This window comes from Carcharodon carcharias, chromosome 8, assembly GCF_017639515.1.
Source record: "Carcharodon carcharias isolate sCarCar2 chromosome 8, sCarCar2.pri, whole genome shotgun sequence".
Classification (NCBI taxonomy): domain Eukaryota; kingdom Metazoa; phylum Chordata; class Chondrichthyes; order Lamniformes; family Lamnidae; genus Carcharodon; species Carcharodon carcharias.
Window position 1 is genome coordinate 19,136,930 of NC_054474.1, and position 21,255 is coordinate 19,158,184.

At 41.6% G+C, this 21,255-nt stretch overlaps 1 protein-coding gene across 5 annotated transcripts in view; it reads left to right on the plus strand.

The window, feature by feature from the left end:
• The window catches only part of LOC121281175, a 69,433-nt gene extending 48,859 nt beyond the window's left edge, over window positions 1-20,574 (plus strand). For 4 of the 5 annotated variants that reach the window (XM_041193924.1, XM_041193928.1, XM_041193929.1 and 1 more), the window contains 6 exons: window positions 4,268-4,366; window positions 5,684-5,761; window positions 7,217-7,273; window positions 9,788-9,840; window positions 9,973-10,020; window positions 19,958-20,574. In XM_041193924.1, coding sequence (XP_041049858.1) covers window positions 4,268-4,366; window positions 5,684-5,761; window positions 7,217-7,273; window positions 9,788-9,840; window positions 9,973-10,020; window positions 19,958-19,978 — 356 coding nt within the window. In that variant the 3' untranslated portion in view covers window positions 19,979-20,574. Of the gene's footprint in view, window positions 1-4,267; window positions 4,367-5,683; window positions 5,762-7,216; window positions 7,274-9,787; window positions 9,841-9,972; window positions 10,312-19,957 lie in introns of those variants that run through there. The other variant, XM_041193926.1, reaches the window with a different exon arrangement.
• The last annotated feature ends 681 nt before the right edge of the window (window positions 20,575-21,255 follow it).

Consider the following 21,255-nt stretch of genomic DNA (forward strand, 5'->3'; position numbering starts at 1 on the left):
GAGCTCAGGAAGTCCCTCCGTGCACCTCTCTGTCTCTACCTCACTTTCCCCTTTTAAGACACATCTTAAGACTCTCTATGACCAAGCTGTTGGGCATCTAACTTAATGGATGGAATTTAATGCCTTCCCATGAGGTGGGATTGTGGTGGTGGAATTGGGCAGCAAGATGGTCGGTGGAATCTCCAACACCTTCCTGCCTCTGCCCTAAATAATTTTGGGACAGGAATGGCCGAGGACGGCCTTCCTGCTATGTGCCAATTGAAGCCCTTAAGTGGCAATTAATGGCATTCACCCAGCTGCAGATTGAGGACTCACCATGCAGGAAGATCAAAAATCAAACCCTTTTGGGTTGTTAGTGCGAGCCCGGGGAGGTGTCTTGTTGTTGGGCACTTAGTGCTGGATCAGGGGACCAGTGGTATCCAGAAGCTGGGGGCTCATTGAGAGCCAACCCCTGCCCTTGCTGTTGAACACCCTCCCCTGCAACCCCCCCCACACTGAGACCGCCCCCCACTCCCTCTGTGCCTGTGTCCCTGTGTAATCCTGGGCTTCGGGTGGGTGCATTACTAGTAGCAGCCACCCCTCCCACAGTGTCACTGCAGAGCAATGCAAAGCCTCCAGACTCTAATTAACTGACAGGCGGGATTTCCACTCCAGGTCCTTGATCCAGGGGAAGGCCCAACCGCTGCACAGTTATGTGTCTGGTCGGCATGTAATTCACCGGGCCTTCCCAAAAGTAGGCAATGCGGCTCTCTCACCGGCTCACCAGCTAGAGTCTGAGATCCCTGTTGCCTATAATAGAAACTACCCAATATCTTCTTTTGTAGCTTGGTGGCTTACTTTATTTTATAATGCACCTGTGAAGCACTTTGGGGTATTTTATTAACATTCAAGGCGTTAAATTAATATAGGTTGTTGCTGATGTGGGATTATATAAACATATGTGTTTGTGTCTCTGTCCTTATTCACTCATGGGATGTGGGCATCGCTGGCAAGGACAGCATTTATTGGCTATCCCTAACGGCACTTGAGAATCACAGAATTATAGAAGATGTTGGTGAGCTGCCATCTTCAACCCTTGCAGTCCATCTGGTGCAAGTACATGAATAGTGCTATTAGCAAGGAAGTTGCAATTTTGACCCAGCAACAGGGAAGAAATGTTGATGTATTTCCAAGTCAGGAAGAGAACTTGCAGGTGGTGGTGTTTCCATTCACCTGCTGCTGTCTTCTTTGGTAGAGGTCCCAGGTTTAGTTAGGCACTGCCAAAGAAACTTTAGCCATTTGCTGCAGTGCATCTTGTACATTGTAGACACTGTTGCCATGGTGCACTGATAGTGGAGGCAGCAGACATTTTAGGTGGTAGATGAGGCACCAACCTGATGAACTGCTTTGTCTTGGATGGTGTTGAGCTTCTTGAATGTTGTCCGAGCTGAAATCATCCAGACAAGTGAAGGGAATTCCATCACACTCCTGGCTTGTGCCTTGTAGATGGTGGACAGGTTAGGAGAGTCAGGAGATGAGTTACTCTCCACAGAATCCCCAACCTCTGACCTGTTCTAGTTGCCATAGTATTTACATAGATGGTACAATTAAGCTTCTGTACTGAGGTCTGGAGCCCAGTTTCTGATAGCACTGTCAATAAAACCTTCCATCGCTTTGCAGATGATTGAAAGTAAACTAATGAGTGGTAATTTTCTGGATTAGGTTTGTGCTGCTTTTGTGGCCAGGGCACAGCTGGGCAATTTTCCACATTGTTGGTTAGATGCAGGGTATTGTAGCTGTACTGCAAAAGCTTGGCTTAGGGTGTAACTAGTCCTGGAGAACAAGTCTTCAGTACTATACCTGAATGTTTTCAGGACCCATAACCTTTGTTGTATCCAGTGTGTTCAGTTATTCCTTGATATCACTTGAAGTCAACTGAATTGCCTGAAGACTGGCATCTGTAATGTTGGGGGTATCAGGAGGAGGCTAAGATGGATCATCCACTTGGCACTTCTGGTTGAAGATGGTGGCAAATTCTTCAGCCTTGTCTTTTGCACTGAGGTGCTTGTCTTCCCCATCATTGAGGATGGGGATGCTTGTTGAGCCACCTTCTTCAGTTAATTGTCTGATTGTCAATCACCATTCATGTGGCAGGACTGGGGATACTTACTGATCCATTGCTTATGATAGAGCGTATCTCTGTATACTGCATGCTATTTCCGCTGTTTGACATGCACGTAGCCAGCTTGATCAGTAGTGTTGTAGCTTCACCAGGTTGGCAACACATTGTCAGGTATGCCTGGTGCTGCTCCAGGCATGGTCTCCTGCACTCTTCAATGAACTGCGGTTGGTCCCCTGGTTTGATGGTAATGGGAGAGTGAGGGATCTGCCAGGCCATGAGGTTACGGACTGAGGTTGGATATAATTCTCTTGCTGCTGATGGTCCACAGTGCCTCACAGACGTCCTGTTTCCAGCTGCTGGATCTACTCTGAATATATCGCATTCATCGTAACACAATGGAGGGTATCTTCAATGTGAAGATGGGATTTCATCTTCACAAGGACTGCGTGCTGGTCATTCCTACCAACGTGGTCATGGACAGATGAATCTGCAACAGGTTTTTATGTCCCGTTGAGTCTCTTGCTCCCTGTCACAGACCGAGTCTGGCAGATATTTCCTTCAGGAATCAATCAGTTTGATCAGCAGCGGAGCTTCCAAACCACTTTTGGTGACGGGCATTGAAGTGCCCATCCAGAGTATATTCCATGCTCTTGCCACCCACGGTGATTCTTACAAGTGGCATTCAATAGGGAGGTATACTGATTCATCAGTTGAACGAATGTAGTAATCAGTAAGAGATTTCCTTGTCCATATTTAATCTGATATAATGAAACTTCATGGGTCTGATGTCAAAGTTGAGGCATCCAGGGCAACACCCTCCTGACTGAATGCCACTGTGCTGCCACCTCTGGTGGGTCTGTCCTTTTGGTGGTGGAAAAACCTGGAATGTTGGCTGGAAGACACGATTCAGTGAGTATGACTATGTCAGGCTATTACTTGACTGGTCATTGGTAGAGATCCCCAGGTCCTAGTGAGGTGAAGTTTGCAGGGACAATTAGACAGGATGTGCTTTTCATTTCTGATGCCTAGATCGACGCTGGGTGGCCTGACTGGTTTGATCTTTATTTGATTTTCCTGCAACTGTTTGATACAAATGAGTGGTTTGCTCGGCCATGGGACAGTCGAGAGTCACCCACATTGCTGTGTGCCTGGAGACAAAGGCTAGGGCTGTATAAGGACAGAAGATTTCCTCTCCTGAAAGACATTCATGAACATGTAGGGGGTTTTACAACAATTGGTAGTCCCATGATCACTATGACAGAATCTAGGTTTTTACTCCAGATTTGTTAATTAAATTTAAATTCCTCTTGCTGCCATGGACAGATTCGAACACAAGTTTCCAGACCATTAGCCAACACTTCTAGATTACTCACCCCACATGTCACCATTATGCTACCATTCTCATAGCCTATAACTCCATTACAGCTGTATCACACTACATCCAGGGTGGTAGAAGGTGAACTGGATGATCATTAGTAAACTATTTGGATTTTTTATCCAGTAGCTTCATAGTCATTTTTATTGATGACAGCTCCTTATATCCAGATTTATTTGGTCAACTGTATTCAAATACTGAAACTGCCATGTTGGGATTTCAACTTGAATTTTATGGATTATTAGTCCACGATTCTGAGTTATGGTTCATAATGACATTTTATATCCTCAAGATGTCCTATCGTACTTGACAACCAATCAATTACTTTTGAAGTGTAGTTACCCTTGTTATTAAGGCACATAGAGAGTTCATTGACTGAATGAAGATGCAGAACAATAAATGTGCTGAATGATCAGCGAGTCAGTTTGTTGTTACTGTGTTTGATGGAGAAACCTTGTCTAGGACACTGTAAGAAACCAGTGAGACACCCAAGTGAACGAGCAGTGTCATAGTTTAATATCGTATCCACTTCTGAAATTGCAGTACCTGCTCAGAATAGCACTGACATGTTAGCCTGGGATTATGTGCTCATGTCCCAGAGTGGGGCTTGTGCCAAGTCAAGTATCACCAGGTCTGGATCTGGTACTTGCAGAGATATCTATTATATCTTGTCACAATGTTTGTCATATCTGGTCTCGTGGTCCATTTTGAAACCGAGTTTATTGATTAGAATGCATGACATTTATAAGGAAAGCTGACTGTGGGTTAATAGGTGACCTCTGTATGAACAGGTTTGGAAAGTCAAAGACCAAAATCTCTGCAACCAAAAGAAAATACAGAAGATGCATCTCAGCTTTATTCAAGTCTTCATGAAATTCAGCAAATGCAAGGTGACATTTAAACCCTTAAAGTAAGAATTTTACAAGTGCTGTGCTCTGTTTGTGCACGGCAATCATGTATCCCAGTTTGAATTTTTCAGTTGCACTTAAAAAACACAGAAATTTCACTTTTATTCTGTCACATCCAAATATTGTGTTGAATGCAAATGTAATTAATTTTAACTCTCCTAATCAGTTCCCAATTTTACTGTTAGGTCTTCCCTGCAGACTCTTGTAATCCAGGTACTTTCTAAACCTTAGTTTGTAGGGTACTGTGTTATAAAGACTATTCAAATATTCCAATAGCTCTTCTGAAACAATAGCTGTATTTTGAGTCCTTAACCCTTCCCCTCGATATGTGGCTGTACATTTCCTGAGATATCACCCGACAGCCATTAAAAGCCTCCAACACTTGCCACACTTACTCTAGAGTTTCTAAAACCACTTGTGACAACTAGCACCAGTGATTCAGTGCAGCATACAATCCTTTTTAGACAATATTGTTTCTTTTTCTGAGGGACTGATTCCACTTTCCAAATGATTTAAGTATGTCTCATTAGCCATCTAGCAGTTTTGTAGAAATACATGATACAATTTCATTAAGAATCAAGGCCAGAATTTTCACGTTGGTGTGTGGGTCAGGCCTCGCATGCCGATACTTAAAATGACGCACGGTGATGTCGGGTATGTGTCCCGATGTCACCGTGCATCATTCCGATCTCTCGTTCGGTGGGTGCACGCCAAACTGTCAATGGCCTGTTCAGACCATTAGGAAACTAATTGAGACAATTGACAGGGATGCCCATCCAACCTTAAGGCTGGCGAGCAGGCAAAGAACCCAAACAGCCTTTGTGTTTTTCATCCACAGGCGGGATGAAGGTTCCTGAGGGTTTTATTAAATAAATAAATATTTTTTATGCATTTCATAAACATGTCCCAGCTCATGTGACACTGTCACATCAGGGAACATGTCTAAATAATTTTAATGTTTCTTTATTTTAACCTTTCAATTTGAACTTAATCTCCCTGAAAGAGCTCTGTGCCTCAGTGAGATCGCTGCGCTCTTTCACGTGCGTGTGGGAAAGAGCGCAGGCCCCGACTCTCCCTCCTCCTCCTGCCCGCAAAGGTAGCACTGAGCGCTACCAGTTACGCGTCACGCTTGGCGGGCTTTACTTGGCCCGCCCACGTAAAATGGCGGCGCACAGCTGATCACAGGTGGCAATCGGCTCTGTGCCCACCTGCACCCACTCCCGACTGCCCCCCTCGACAGGCAGAAGATGATGCCCTAGGTCATTCTCATGTTCTAATCAGAAAAATCTTATTTCCCAGGTGATAACGAGACTGCGGTGCCTGAGACGAGTGGATTCGATGAATATGCAGTTATCAGTAGAAAGGCAGAAAAAGACAGTAAGTAGCTGAATCATATGATGGCTCCATCTGTGTAGGTATTGTTAAAATAGAGACTGACAGGTTTTATTGTGTTAAATTTTGCTTCTAGTTTAATACTTTTGAGTGGGAAGCACTTCAGATCTGCAATAGTAAATACTGAGATATTTTAAGACTCTTTAATAATATAATACTGATCCGCTCAATACTGGCAGGGCTCAAGCACAATACAGAAACATATTTATTCAGCCATCCTGGTCAATGTATCACAGGTTTACAATAGGAATGGCTGTTTGAAATTAAATATAATATAAAGCACAGAAAGAGACCATTCGGCCCAGCCAGGACATGTCGGCATGGTTGGTTAAAGCAGCAGTTAATGACCCACTGGGATATTTTAATTACCTACTCGACAGCTCCAAGGAGGGTGGAAAGCTAGTTCAGTGCTTGGACCATTGCTGTTCACAATTTATTATTAATGATTTAGACTTTACAAACACAAACAATTTCTGAATTTGTGGATTATACCAAATTAGTCAGGGGAGGGAGTGAAATTCCATACAGAGGAGGACTGCAGTAAATGATGAGAAGACATTAATGAACATAAAGAATGGGCATATAATTTGCAAATAAGTTTCAACTTAGATAATAAGAGGTTTTATATTTTGGTAAGAATAATTAGGTTACAAATTACTTGGAACATAATGGGATAGAGGAGCAAACTCTGCCCCTGCCCCCACCCCCCAGCCATTCCCGGGTGAAGCCCAGAAATGGGCTGGATGTTGTCAGGATCCCAACTCGACATCACTTGTTAGGATTTAACTCACACCCGCCTCTCCTTTCCCGTTAAAACTCACCCCCCACCCACCTACCACCCACCCCCCTCCCCACCCCCCCCCCCCACCCCACCCGCCCCCGTGCCCCCGCGCCCCCAACATGTATCTACTCTGTCAAAGCCTACCACAATTTTAAAGAAATCTCCATCCCCCCATGCTGGACACCAGCCCACACCCCCAACCCACACCAGCTGCACCTCAACCGTCTTATTTCAAGATGCCTGCTGCCTTCCTGCCAACCATTGAATTTTCACAAGTTATAAGCCTCTTCCTTTGATCTAATACTAACTTTAACGTCTTTTGTTATCCAAAATTATACGACTTTTTTCTGTGCTGTTTTGTGTGTTAAAGTAGTGCGTATTTGAAAATTATTTGTCAATTCTTTAAATTGATTGTTTGCCATCATATAGTTTGATGCTCTTTCCTAATCTACATTAGCCAAGATGCTAATCATATCTACGTATTTTGCTTTTTAAGATTTATGACCCTAGTTGTGGACTTAACTAAATCATTTTCAAACTCAATATAAAATGTTACCATTCTAAGTTCACTTTAAAAGAAATTCACAACTTGTTTTGGGAAGTGTTCATACACCACATATATAGATGCAAATTCTATATTTCTGTCTTATTCTGTGCAGATACAGAGAGAGAAGATATTCATTATGGATCCATTGATTTTCAGAAAAAAGCAACAGGTAGTGAAACTTAACGTTGCGATTTTTTCTCATGTTTTCATTTTTGTGTTCTTCAAGATGAGGAATGTTGCTGCCGGGTAATAAATCTTGTTTAGCCTGAATTACCTTGAGGCACCTGATGTCAACATCAAGCCATCAGTGGGTAAATCTCCTCATACTCAACTGCTTCAAAGTGTTGAGTAGCTGTGGTTCAGTGGGGAGCAGTCTTTTCTCTGAGTCAGAGGGTTGTGGGTTTGAATACCACTCTAGAGACTTGAGCACAAAATCTAGGCTAACACGTTAATATAGTACTGAGGCAATGCTGTATTATAGGAGGTGCCATATTTCAGAAGAGATTTTAAACCGAGGCCCTGAATGCTCTCCCTGGTGGACACTAAAAAAAAGTCATAGCACTATTTGTTGAGTCAAGGGGTGATTTCCTGACTGTCTTGGACAAAGTTTACTGCTCAACCAACATCACTTAGAAACAGATGATCTGGTCATTATCACATTGCTGCTTGTGGAAGTCTGTTGCACACAAATTGGCTGCAGTGTTTCCTGCATTACAACATGGAGTACACTTCAAAAGTAACCCAATGCAGCAAAACCTGGACAACATTTGGGCTTGGGCTGAGAAGTTGCAAGTAACATTGTGCCAGGTAATAACCATCTCCAGCAAGAGAGAACCCAACCATCTTCCCTTGACAATCAATGGCATTGCCATTGCTGAATCCCCAGCTATCAACATCCTGAATGTTACCATTGAACAGAAACTGAACTGGACCTGCAATATGAATACTATGCTTACAAGAACAGGTCAGAGGGTGGGAATTCTGTGGTGAGTAACTCACTTCCTGACTCCCCAAAGCCTGCCCACAATCGACAAGGCACTTGTCAGAAGTATGATGGAGTACTCTCCATTTGCCTGGATGAGTGCAGCTCCAACAACACTCAAGAACCTTGATGCCATCCAGGACAATGCAGCCTGCTTGATTGGCACCCCATCCACCTCAGTAAACATTTACTTCCTCCACATCTGACACACAGTGGCAGCACGCTGTACCATTTACAAGATGCACTGAAGCAACTCACCAAGGATTTGACAGCAGCTTCCAAGCCCACACCCTCTTGCAACAGTTCATGAAGGCTGTTCACCACCATCTTCTCAAGTGTAATTAGGGGTGGGCAAAAATGCTGGCCTAGTCAGCGATGCCCATATCAAGTGAAAGAATAAATTTTAAACAAACATTCAAGTTCCTCAACAGCTAAGTAGAGTATCGTGGTGACTAAGGTGCTGGGCTGCCAGCCTGAAAGTCATGACTTCCAATACAATCATGTTATGCTGAGAAATTGAATCTAATCAATCCCCCTATTTGTAGGCCAGCACCAGAGAACTTGTGTTAATGTCCCTCAGAGAAAGGTGCCTACTTTGTGGCTTCAGTGAGATGCTAACTTAAATCATGTGGTTAACCTTTAGCCCTCTCTGAAGTATATTCTTGCTTCAATATAGAATTCTTAAGGCAGGTGGGAATGAGCAATACATGTGGCTCTGACCAGGGTTAGCAACTACCTGAGAACAAATACATTGAACATAGGGACCATATTACCTCTTTCACTGAAAATGAAGCATGCTAACTATTAGCATTGCTGCTAATTTTATTCATATCATTGGTAATGCCTTTTCAATAGATATATTTCCAGAAAGAAGCTTTTTAATAGACAAGCATTTTATTGTAACTATTTTTGAACTAACTATTGAACTGTTAACAATGTGGAACTAGAGTCAAAGGAAAATATTTGACATTCTTGAAAAATATCATGTCAAATATTGAACATGTGGATATAGAAGGAAACTTGTTTCAGCCCTCTGAGTACTAGCTTGTCTCAGGGTCAGCACACTTGTGTCTGAGAAGCAAGGTCACAGTTTTGAGCCTTGCTTCTTGCAGTCTCGGCTGAGAGGATGCTCATTGTTGGTGCGCTGCCGAGCACAGTGAGTAAACTTAAACAGTATGCAAGAGGCTTTCACATGTCCTGAAGATGTGAAAGACACTGAAAATTCCTCCCAAATTGATCTAAGTAAAGCTAATTTTCATATGGGTATGTAGCTGAAACCTGTTTCCTGGGCGTAAATGATAGGGAAAGGGGCAGTGATCATTGACACTTGACTTCTATTCCTTTTATCATGCCCATATTGCTTCACTGGAAATAAGACTGACGGAGCATTTCCCACTATCCTGGGCTCCACTTTCTTCCAATAACCCATCCAAAGGGCACCGAGTTCCAACAGCAGCTGAATGAGCCAGCAATGGGTCATGCAATCTCCCAGCAATGACGGACTGAGCGTTGTGATGTTCCCTGTAGCACATTGTGTAAAAGCCACTTAAAAGTGTGCATGTGAGTAAAACAGATCAAACCTGGCTATTGGCTGTATGAGTGAATGCGGTAAGTCGAAGATATTTGTATGCCAATTGTCATTTTTTTTCAGCCTGATCTGTCAATATTATTTGTTAATTGTGATGATTTTGAATATCACAGGGAGCAGCCAGGGAAAAGGGGGTGCACAGTGGAACACACAATCTTCAGATACTGTAAGTACATTAATTCCTAGTCATGAAATTGCACCCTAAAATATCAATATCTATAACATTTGTAAAATTATTGATGAGAAGAGATGCAATAATTGATCACATTATTATAAGTGGTTAATTTCTGTCTTGCAGGAACTGGCTTCTTCAAAGGAAGATGTTTCATCTGTCATCTATGCGCAAGTAGGATATAAATAATCTTCACTGGAGAGACAGGAATAGCTTGGAGTCAGATATATAAAATAAAACATGTTTCTGTAAATTAATATTTTTTTAACCTCAGAAAAAATTGGAACTTTCTTTCTATGTACCTACTCTGATTTAAAATAATCATTGCATCATTCTTTTGAAACATGAAAGCAACTTGCAATAGAAATTGTTCTCTTGATATGGGTTCAACAATCATTTCACAGCTTCTGCAGATACTATGTAAAAGAAAGGCTTCATTTTGAAAAATAAATTGAATGTTCCATGGTTCTCTGCCCACTCAATTAACCTCTCAATTGTAATAACCAACAATGACGATTCAACTATGCAATGTGTCACTAAACCTTGCGTTTCTCTTTATCTGATTGGGTCACTGTGGAACATTCATCCTTTTAACAGCAACCAATATTTAATCAATTCACTCAGTGATCTTTAGTTACGATTGTGAGTTTCACAAATCAACCTCATGAATGCTTTTGTTATGCAAATATATTTGGGAATACGAGAATCTTTTCTCAGAAGAAACAAAAATCCAATGAATATACATACTTAAGCATCATCTGTTGGTTTCAGGCCCATATTCTTAGGTGGAAATGATGACAGTACACTCATTAATGCTGTCAATCATATGTAATGGATTCTAAGTCACTGTGCTATTTCCTCAAGCTATACTGATGTGAACAGAATTTAACTCCACCATTGGACCATTCTCCAAATCTACATTAGCTGATGGCGTAATGATGGATTTGAAATTTATAGGTAGATGTTGATGCAGTGGTAATGTCACTGGACTAGTAATCCAGAGGTCCTGGCTAGTGCTTTGGGACATAGGTTCGAATCCCACCATAGTAGCTGGTGGAATTTGAATTTAGTTAATAAATCTGTTATATAAAACTAGATCAGTAATAGTGATGGTGAATATATTATCGATTGTCGTAAAAACCCATCTGGTTCACTAATCCCCTTTGGGGAAGGAAATTTGCCATCCTTATCTTATCTGGCCTACACCTGACTCCAGACCCACAGCAATGTTGTTGCCTCTTAACTGCCCCCTGAAATTGTCTTGCAAGCCACTCAGCTCAAGGGCAATTAGGGATAGGCAACAAATGCTGGCCTTGCCAGTGATGCCCATGAAGGAATAAAGAAGAAAAAGATGTGTTGACTCCTGGATAACATTGGAATATAAAATTGAGTGTCATAGATAGGGTAGACAGGAAGGAACTTTTCCCCTTGGTGGAGGGATCAATAACCAAGGGGCATACATTTAAGGTAAAGGGCAGGAGGTTTAGAGAGGATGCAAGGAAGAAGTTTTTCATCCAGAGGATGATGGGAACCTGCCTAAAAGGGTGGTAGAGGCAGAAACCCTCATAACATTTAAGAAGTATCTGGTTGTGCTCTTGCAGTGCCATGGTATACAAGGCCATGGGCCTAGTGCTGGAAAGTGGGATTAGAATAGCTAGGTACTTGTTTGACCGGCGCAGACTCAATAGGCCGAAGGGTCTTTTTCTGTGCTGTAGACCTCTATGACTCTATGACTATGACATTAGGAAGTAGCATTGATTGATCCAGTCCTCATTGTCCCATATCCCACCAAAACACCGCAGGTGAAAATGGGATAATAGGGTATTGTGTTATGATCTCTGTAGAGACCAATAAGTTTAAAAAGGAAATTTGAATTTCTAGTTAATAGCTGAAAGGAAGATACAACAAGATTTCACCTTTTAAGCAGTCTCCTGTAACAAAAGACTAAAAGCACCTTTGAATAAACTCTATCATTTATGACAACTTATACTTTAAACCACAAAATGGAAAACTGTCCTTATTTTTGCACAACCTAGAAAACACAATTCACAGTTATACATTACACACTCCTTTAAGTAGATATTTAATACTCACAAAATCAGTCCAAAGTGATTCTTAAAAGTTTAGTTCTGTACTTTTCCTAGTCTGGACCATTTTAACTCTAGAAATGCCATTCACAGTGTAGGTTTTCCTGGAGATTTCTTCCTCTAGCTAAACCTAGACAAATATTCCAGTCCACTTTCAACTCATCACCAATTTGGTCTTTTCAGTTTGAGTGTGAATTCTCACCGACATTCCTGCATTGTGAACCATCAAAACTTTTAGCCTCTAACTGTTCTCTCTTTCCGGGATCCTAGCAGTCGAACAATGTCTGTGAGTTTTCAGGGATGTTTTAGAATTCCTTCCCCTCTCAAAGCCATTTTCATGGCAACATGAATGACATGGGCCTTGTATCCAGGTAGAAATGCTGATTAGCTTTCCTTAAGTGCCCAACTCTCTCTTTCACTTTGGATTTAAATGGGCAGTTTAAAGTGCAACTGTTTTAAAGCTGATGTTCTAAACATTATTCTGGGACTTAAAAGAATCACAGTCTATCCACTGTTAGCAAACTGGCTGCTGTCATTGTCTCCAATCATAAACACCTTGCACCTTCTTCCCAGGAAAACAATCTGGGCCCCCTTTAATCTTTAACAATCAAATCACAAAGGCTTGATGTCAGGCAGACTTCAGAACAGGTAACATGACCCACTTCACTTTACCCCTAAATTAAAGGCACAATTCTGAAACAACAATCTTATCAACATCATAATTGTAACAATGGATTAATCATATGTACAGAAAAGTGATGCTCCTAATTAGTAGGCAATAAGATCTTATCAGTTATTGCTTAACCTGAAAATCCTGGAAGTACCTCGACCTGATGGAAGTACAGAGGATAGAATGTTAATTGTCAACATGTCCCAGCTTTGTCTCTGTCCTTAAGACTTTTGCTTTAAATAGCCCCTCGTGGTCATCAGACAGGGTTCTGAATGAAATCACATGGCTCCTTGCCACACAGTCAAGGTGCCAGCCTCTACAGCCAAGGAGATATGTTCCCAAAGTGATCCTCAAACTTCCCTCTTTCCAGATGCAAAAAAGAACATACACATTTTCACTCCTGAATGTAATGTGATGGAAAATGTATCAAATAAGGGTAAAAGAATCCAATCTTGGACCTTTTCAGCTTGTACCTCTCTTAAAACCTTCATAGCCTTCTGAATTTCCTTCTTCAAAATGAATAATTTGGGGTCCACTTTGCAGCATATATTACAAGTTTCATATGTTACATTCAGGGTTACTTGGGAGGTGTAGGCCCTTCTGATGATGTGCCAGCTTTTTGTCAGTTGTAACGTGTTGACGCCTTGACCTCAATACAGTGAGGACATGAGTAAAAGGTAGAATGAGGCAGATGGCAAATATATATCTCAGACTGAAGGAGAGAAAAAATCTCTGAAGTTTTCACTTTATATGTTTAGGTTTCAATTCAATGTTGCCTATTAATCTTTTCTCAGAATCTCTCTGTCTCCTGCATTTTTTTTTTTGTTCATTCAGGATATGTGGGCTTCACAGGCTGGGCCAGCATTTATTGCCCATCCCTAGTTACGCTTGAGAAGTTGGTGGTGAGCTGCCTTCTTGAACTGTTCAGTCCATGTGGCATTGGTACAGTTCCATCCTATGCTTTCCATAGACTGGTTATTAACTGAAGCTTGCTCCTGACATTGGTCATAACCCTCCTTTTTCAGTTTTAAATTTTATTTCTTTTGTCATGCATTAGCTTTGGGCACTCGATCTGTTTCCTTCAAAGCCATTTGCTGAGTTTGTATATGAACTATCTCTTCCCTGAATGCCCTCTGTTGCCCCATTACTGCTTTACCCTGCTATCACTTTTCTCAAATCTACTTGTGCTAGGCCTCTTCTTAGATCACTGAAATTAGCTCTTTCACAGTTGAGCACCTGTACCTTTGCTAGTTATTAGTCTATTCTGTGATTATTCTAACAGGTTCTTAAACAAATCCTTTGGCTACCCATCACTAAATGGTTTGGAACTTAATATTTCCCATTTTGAGGAATGGTTGAGCATGTTATGCATGTACTCAATGAAGCTTAGAAGAAGACGAGATGATCTTATTGAAACATGCAAGATTCTGAAGGGGCCTGACAGGGTAATGCTGAGAGGATATTACCTTTTAATGCTTGCAAAACACAGAACATGTCGACCATTAAATGTGATTCTGTGATTGGACAGCACTTGCTAAACAATCCTGAGTGGGCTAAGAATTACACTAACAACCAATTTAAGATTTTCAGTTGGGCTCTCAATGGGCTCACATATGCTTGCTAGAAGCAACATAATCACATGTGGGCACCTGTCCACTGCAGGCAAAAGGGCCATGCCCACACATTGCATTTTTTTGAAATAAACAAATGCTTGGAAGACATTAGTTCCCTCGTGCATTTTCCATGGCAATGTCTCAACTTTCTAACCAATAAGCACCATGCTCCCTTTGAAATTTGGTATTCTTGCAGTCTATCCTGATGAGTGCAAGGTGAAAACCTTTGACAGCATGTTTCTTTTTGCAGCAATACTCAAGCTCTGCACAACTAAGCAACTATGCATAAGGTTGAGTTGGCAGTTTTAATCTAAAAAGGAGTCAAGAGTTTTGAGGAAGGACAGTGGAGTTAAGGCCATAATCAAATCAGTCATTATTGAATGGCAGAATAAGCTTGAGGGGCCAAATGGCCTACTCAGGCTCCTTTTTCTCATGTTCCCCTCTTTTTTCCTGTTTTGAGCAATTTTGCATCTCAACCTAAACACCCATAATTCTGCTGATGTCTAAATCCTGAGCTGGAAATGGAGAGGAAGCTCGTCTGTCCTGTAATTTCACAAGAGACAACGTCAATTACTTTATGTAATGTAATAACTGAAAACAGCAGCTTGTTGGGTATCTCTACACCAGGAGCTTTGCTGCTTACTCTCTGGGCCACTTTAACACTCTTTTCCCAAAAGGTAGGTTATCTTACCGCAATCATAATTCTATTTAAAGGATTTATCAATATGCCTTTGAATAACAGCAACTTGCTCCACAATTTTACATAATTTTTGATCTTTGAATTTAGACTGAACAAGGACATCAAGTATTTATTGATAAGATTTCAACTCCTTTTGCATAAAACTCCTAAAATGGGGATTTCTTACAACATAATGACTATTTTACACTTTTGAAGCTTTCCTGTCTGTTGCTCGATCAATGTAACAGTTTCCTTCTATGCATTTGTTATCTCTAGCTCTAGAGTTGACTAATCTATCACACTCCTGGCTGGTCTTCCAAGCTCTTGAGCTCTGTAAGCTTGAGGCCATCGAAAACCCGCTGCTTTTGTGCTAACATGCAATAATTTCTGTTCACCCATCACCCTACTGACATACAATCTATTGAGATATCTCTGATCCTCCAATTCTGGCCTCTTGAGCATCCCTGATTTTAATCATTCCATCACTGGCAGCTCTGAATTCATATGGCATGGCTCCAAGCTCTGAAATTACCCCCATAACCTCTGCAGCTCTCTACCTCTCTATTATACTGAAGGCGCTCATTAAGATCGATCAAGCTTTCGGTCATCTGCCCTAATATTTCCTTACGCAACTTGGTGTCAAATCTTATTTGATAGCTTTCCCTGAATTGCTTTGGAAGGTTTTAACATTTTCAAGGCACTAGGTACAGAAGGACACATTGTGGTAACAACTCAATTTGGTGTTTCTGGTTTCCCAAGTGACCCTCTGGTTCTGTTTGAGGTTTTCATTGTCGAAAAAAACTTCTATTTATTTAACTGAAAAATGCTGGAAAAACTCAGCACATCTGACTGCATTTGTGGAGAGAGAAACAGAGTTAATGTTTTAAGTCCACATGACTCTTCTTCAGAGCCTTACGGACTCGAAACGTTAACTCTGTTTCTCTCTCCACAGATGCTGTCAGACCTGCTGAGATTTTCCAGAATTTTCTGTTTTTATTTCAGATTTCCAGCATCCTCAGTACATTGAGTTTTATTCAATTTATTTCATGCCTTCTAAAATAATAATAAATTGCAAGATGCTTTCTGGAATGTTATGAAGCAAAGTTTGTTTCCAAGCCACTAAAGGAATTATCAGTGCAGATGACCAAATCCTGATCAAAGAGATGGACTTACAGGAGTAACTTAAATGAGGAAATAGGGAAAGGAATAGAAAGGCAAAGAGATTTAGGGAGGGAATTCCAGAGCTTCGGACATCATCGGCTGAAGGCCTGGCAACCAAGGTTCTGCTGGCTATTCAGTTCTTTGACTGATCAGTGAGGCTCAACTTAGTTGCACATATTTCTCTGGAAGATAAGAGCTGCAAAAGTCACAAAATAAAATGTAAGAGAAAAAAAATTGAAGCATTATGGATGAACTTGATTGGCAGATCTTAGTGTGTGCTTGAATACTGTCCTGACTTTGCATTTAGCACTTCCTGTACTTGAAAGCTCCTTTCAGTAATGGTGACCATGAAACTGTCATTTTTTTTAGTTGTAAAAGCTCATCTGGTTCATTAATGCCCTTTTGAGAAGGAAATCTGCTATCCTCACCTGGTCTGATCTACAGTGACACTAAGAGAGGCATCATCAAACACTAAGATGCACTACAGCAACTCACCAAGGCTCCATAGGCAGCACCTTCCGAACCCACGACTGCTACCACCTAGAAGGACAAGAGCAGCAGATACATGGGAACACAAATATATCACAATTCCTTCACTGTTGCTGGGTCAAAATCCTGGAGCTCTCCCCCTTTTCAGCACTGTGGGTGTACCTTCATCACATGGGCAGCAGCGGTTCGAGAAGGTAGCTCACCATCACCTTTACAATGACAATTAGGGATGGACAATAAGTGCTGGCCTTGCCATCGATACCCACACCCTATGAATGGGTATATTTTGGAAACACTCAGCAGATTTTGAAGATGTGGAAAAGAAACAGTTAACATTTCAAATCAATGAACAAGAAAATGAGAGAGATTTAACAGGTATTAAACAATTACAGTGGCAGGTGTTACAAATATGGCATTTTTAAGATTGTTATGTTTTGGGACTATGGGCGGCTTTTCACGCTGCATTGTCCGCTTCCTGCCTCATTAATTATGCAGCCGCAGGAAACATGCCGCCTTGCTGGTGGGCAGCCTCTGAACCTCCCTCTAAGCCATTACCTCACCATTTCCCCCACTTCGAGTGCAATATCTAAACTGCAGCTGCACATGCAGTTTTCAATGCTTGCAGCCCAGGACTGCTCCAGTAAAGACACAGCCCTGAAAGCCAAGATGAATTCAGTGACCCATCACTGGAATGCCTTTTGGAGGCTGGCCATGATGTCCTCCACCCCAGCTCTGGCTACAGGAGGTCCAGCAATCGCACTGCTCCAGCTTGGGAGGTGGTGGCAGTGGTGGTCAGTGACAATACGGCACAGAAGAGGTTTCTTCCAGTTCAGAAAGAGGATGAATGATTGCATTTGTGCCGCCAGGATATGTCAACAATCTCATCACTCTAAACTCAGGCACTCACAAGGCCATCATACATTCACTGGCATCTCACTCACTGCCAGCACAAGGGACATCACAACTCACTCTCTCACACACATCCCCACATCTCCATCTGGCCTCATCTCCTCTGGAGGCTGCCACTTCAGCCCCCAACATCTTGAGGCCACTTGCATAGATCAACACGTGACCCCTTTACACATCCTGGGAAATCCACTTTCCCCAGTCCAGCCCTTGGCCTGCAGCCTCTTCCCTTACCTGAGGCCTCCTCTCCCGCTTCCCCAAACAAGCCCCAGCCCTGCAGCCTGCAGTTTATTTTTATTTGTTCATGGGATGTGGGCATCACTGGCCGGGCCAGCATTTATTGCCCATCCCTAGCTACCCTTGTTCAGAGGGCATTTAAGAGTCAATCACATTGCTGTGGGTCTGGAGTCACATGTAGGCCAGACCAGGTAAGGATGGCAGATTTCCTTCCCTAAAGGACGTTGAAAAGCCACTCCCGTAGAGACCTGCCTGTGAACCCTCCTAAAAATGATGTGGTGCATCCTGGGAACCCTGGCGCTGATGACCGTGAGTGCTGCCTGAAGCGCGGTAGGCAACCAAACTTCAAAGTCCCAAGTGAAACAAGTCAGGATGCAATCACATCGACATGCCCAGATGATCCAGCATGGGGGATGATTCTGGCTGGCAGGGATTATAATTACATACAGATGTATTAAAATAACATCCCTGATGTCTGGCAGCAGGAAACGTGGTCTGCCATTGACAGGTGGAGTGGATGATCGCAAACTGGTTTCACGATGTCATGAAGCCAATTTTTGGCCTTCCTGCCATATTGTCCACTCACGTCCGCCATGACGCACGACGCCAACCTGGACAGGAAATTCCAGCCTATGTCTTGAATTTTGGGTAAAATGAAGGAGGGTCGTGTGACCTGGTCTGAATTCTGCTGCCAACAGTCTTGGACTGTGTGGCCGTTAAAGATTAATGAGGGGCCCCTTTACTGGGAAGATGATGTGAAATGTTCAGAGTTGTAGATAATGGATAGAAGCACCTGTGCCTACAGTGAATAGTCTCCAAAGACCCAGGAAGGTGTTAAGAATGTCAGGTTTTAGCACTTCTAGCTGGATACAAAGATTCACGTTGCCATGGAGATGGGCTTTGAGAGGGAAAGGGCACATTGCAAGGAACTATGGGATTGGATTAAAAGATTCTCCCAAAAGTTATCCCTGAAATTCACAGAAATATCAGTGTATGGGGTCCAAGAGAGAGAGAGAGAGGGAGCAGATAGGGGCACAAGTCCTCTGTGGTTCACTCTGCAGGAATGTTGGGTAGGAGCTTGCACTCAAATTGAAAAGATCAAATTCATGAGGATTTAAAAATGAGGCTGGAAGATGCACCTTGTTCAAACTAAAGGGAGAATTTCCAGGAAAGATCTAAATGAGAAAGACTGTTCTGGGGTTAAAAGTTACTGGGCTGGGAAAAGGAAAGAATGAAAGTAAAACCTCTGGGGCCAAGAATCACTTTGGACTGTCTGGCAGAATTCAAATTCCTATTAAGGAACATTGTACAGCATAACCGTGGAGTGGGATTTTCAGTTGTGTTAAAAGTAAAAAGGGAAGCTAAAAGTAAAAAGTCCTGTTCTGTAGTTTAGAGCATAAGCTGCCTACTGAAATAATGGTTAGTGAATGTTACTTATAGTTCGTTTGTTACAGTGAAAGTCTTAAAAGTTGAAATTTGTCAGGTCATCCTGTCAGCTACTGACTGAAAGCTCAAATTTGTTTTTAAAAGTTATCACCTTCCACAGAGATAGAGGAAAAGAACATACCAGAAATTCTGTGATAGGGTGAAAAGCAGGAGGGAGTAAATGAAAACAGGGGTAATGGTGGAAGACAAAAGGATATGGAAATGGGACAAGTAAAGAAACAAAAGATGGGTCAAGATGAATTGTAAATGGGAATAGCAAAATTAGCATCAACATCCATCAATAGAGCAGCAGTAATATGAAAATGCTACTTGCTGTTAATCCATAATCTTATATAAAATTCATCAGTTTTCTGATCAGTTTAATTTAACTATGTATAAGTGAAAATTATGGTGAAGTATTTTGCAACTGTAATATTGCCCATTCGTCCTATAATAAGAAAATTACATATATTTTCTTTTTTCACTTAAATTATTTTATTTTTAAGCAGAAATTCTTTGTGGATCATGGATACAGGATGGGTTCAAGATGCATCACATCTTACTTCAAATAGATTAATTGCACAGTATAAAATTTTATGAAATGACTTCTGCTAGAATCATCACAGGAAGTGGTGGAGTACTTTACTGAAAATATTTACTGTACATTTTATAGTTCCCAGTTCCCAGTGAGGCAATAATTTCACAATGTGTTTTACCTCATTTCTTCTTCACCATATCTGGAATGTTAAACATATTTTAAAAATGTTATTCAGTTTTACTTCAGGTGGTTCTATATTACATATAGTATATGTAATCTCTATCTCATAATGTATATTTCTTACAGGGAAAGAGGCTGAATCTGTGAAATGAGTCTACAACTTACCTGCAGTAGAACACCAGGTGTTTTAATCTTAAGTTTCTTTGTATTTCCACTTCAGACTGTTCTCACACATAGTAAGTGATTTTTTTCCTCTGTCAGGCACTAACACTCTTGTTTTACTTTATTATAGTGATCAATGAAATTACTTAGCCACTGTTCAGGAAAGAGTCGGGGGTGGGGGTGTGCTTCATTCCCATTTCTCAGCTCCTTTTAATAAATTTCAGGGGTTTGCTTTTCAAATTCCAACAACTGAACAACTTAATGAAATGAAAATTGCTGACCAATTTCTCATTGTTCTTCAACTCCATTTCCCAAACTAACAATTTCTCTATCCATCCAATCTTGGATGCAGCAAGGGGTGACTGAATAGAGTTCTTTCACATTATAAAGGCGCTTGATAGGGTAAAAGATGTTTCCACTTGAGGTTGAGCCAAAATGGCCCATTTATATACACCAAATTTTATATAATTCTAGTTTAGTGTCCAAACTAATTTATTACAATTACAGTGTGCATAGAGCCATTGTGGTTTTGTAATCTCAATGTGAGTTGCTGTCCTATCATGAGACACATGGGAGTTGTTGCTTTTGATAAGTACCCTTATGAAAATGTAAATAAAACAATCGTTACAATGAGGATTTTACTGTTATTGTTGTGTATCCAATATTACTTATCTGCTAGCCATGAAACAAAGGTGCACAATGATTCAAAGTTGAAATACAGGGAATGGTATTGAAGAACGAATGACTGATCATGTGACCAGTGTCACCAGGGGCCACCTGGAAGATTCAGAATATATGAAGTATCACCTTCACAGATAAGGCAAAGCACCCAGATTAAAGTCAGCTTCAAGGCCTGAATCTTCTGGTTGATGTGCAGGGGCGGGCCCCACTTGCCGACGTGTAAAATGATGTGCGGAGATGTCAGGCATGCGTCCCGACGTCACCATGCGTCATTCCGATCCTCAGTTCAGCGGGTGCGCACCAGAGTCAGCAACACACCCGCCAAACTGCCAAAGGCCTATTAAGGCCATTAATCAACTCATTAGACCATAAGACCATAAGACACAGGAGCAGAAATTAGGCCATTTAGCCCATCGCGTCTGCTCCGCCATTCAATCATGGCTGATAAGTTTCTCAACCCCATTCTCCCACCTTCGCCCCGTAACCTTTGATTCCCCTTACCAATCAAGAACCTATCTATCTTGGTTCTAAATACATTCAATGACCTGGTCTCCACAGCCTTCTTTGGCAATGAACTCAAT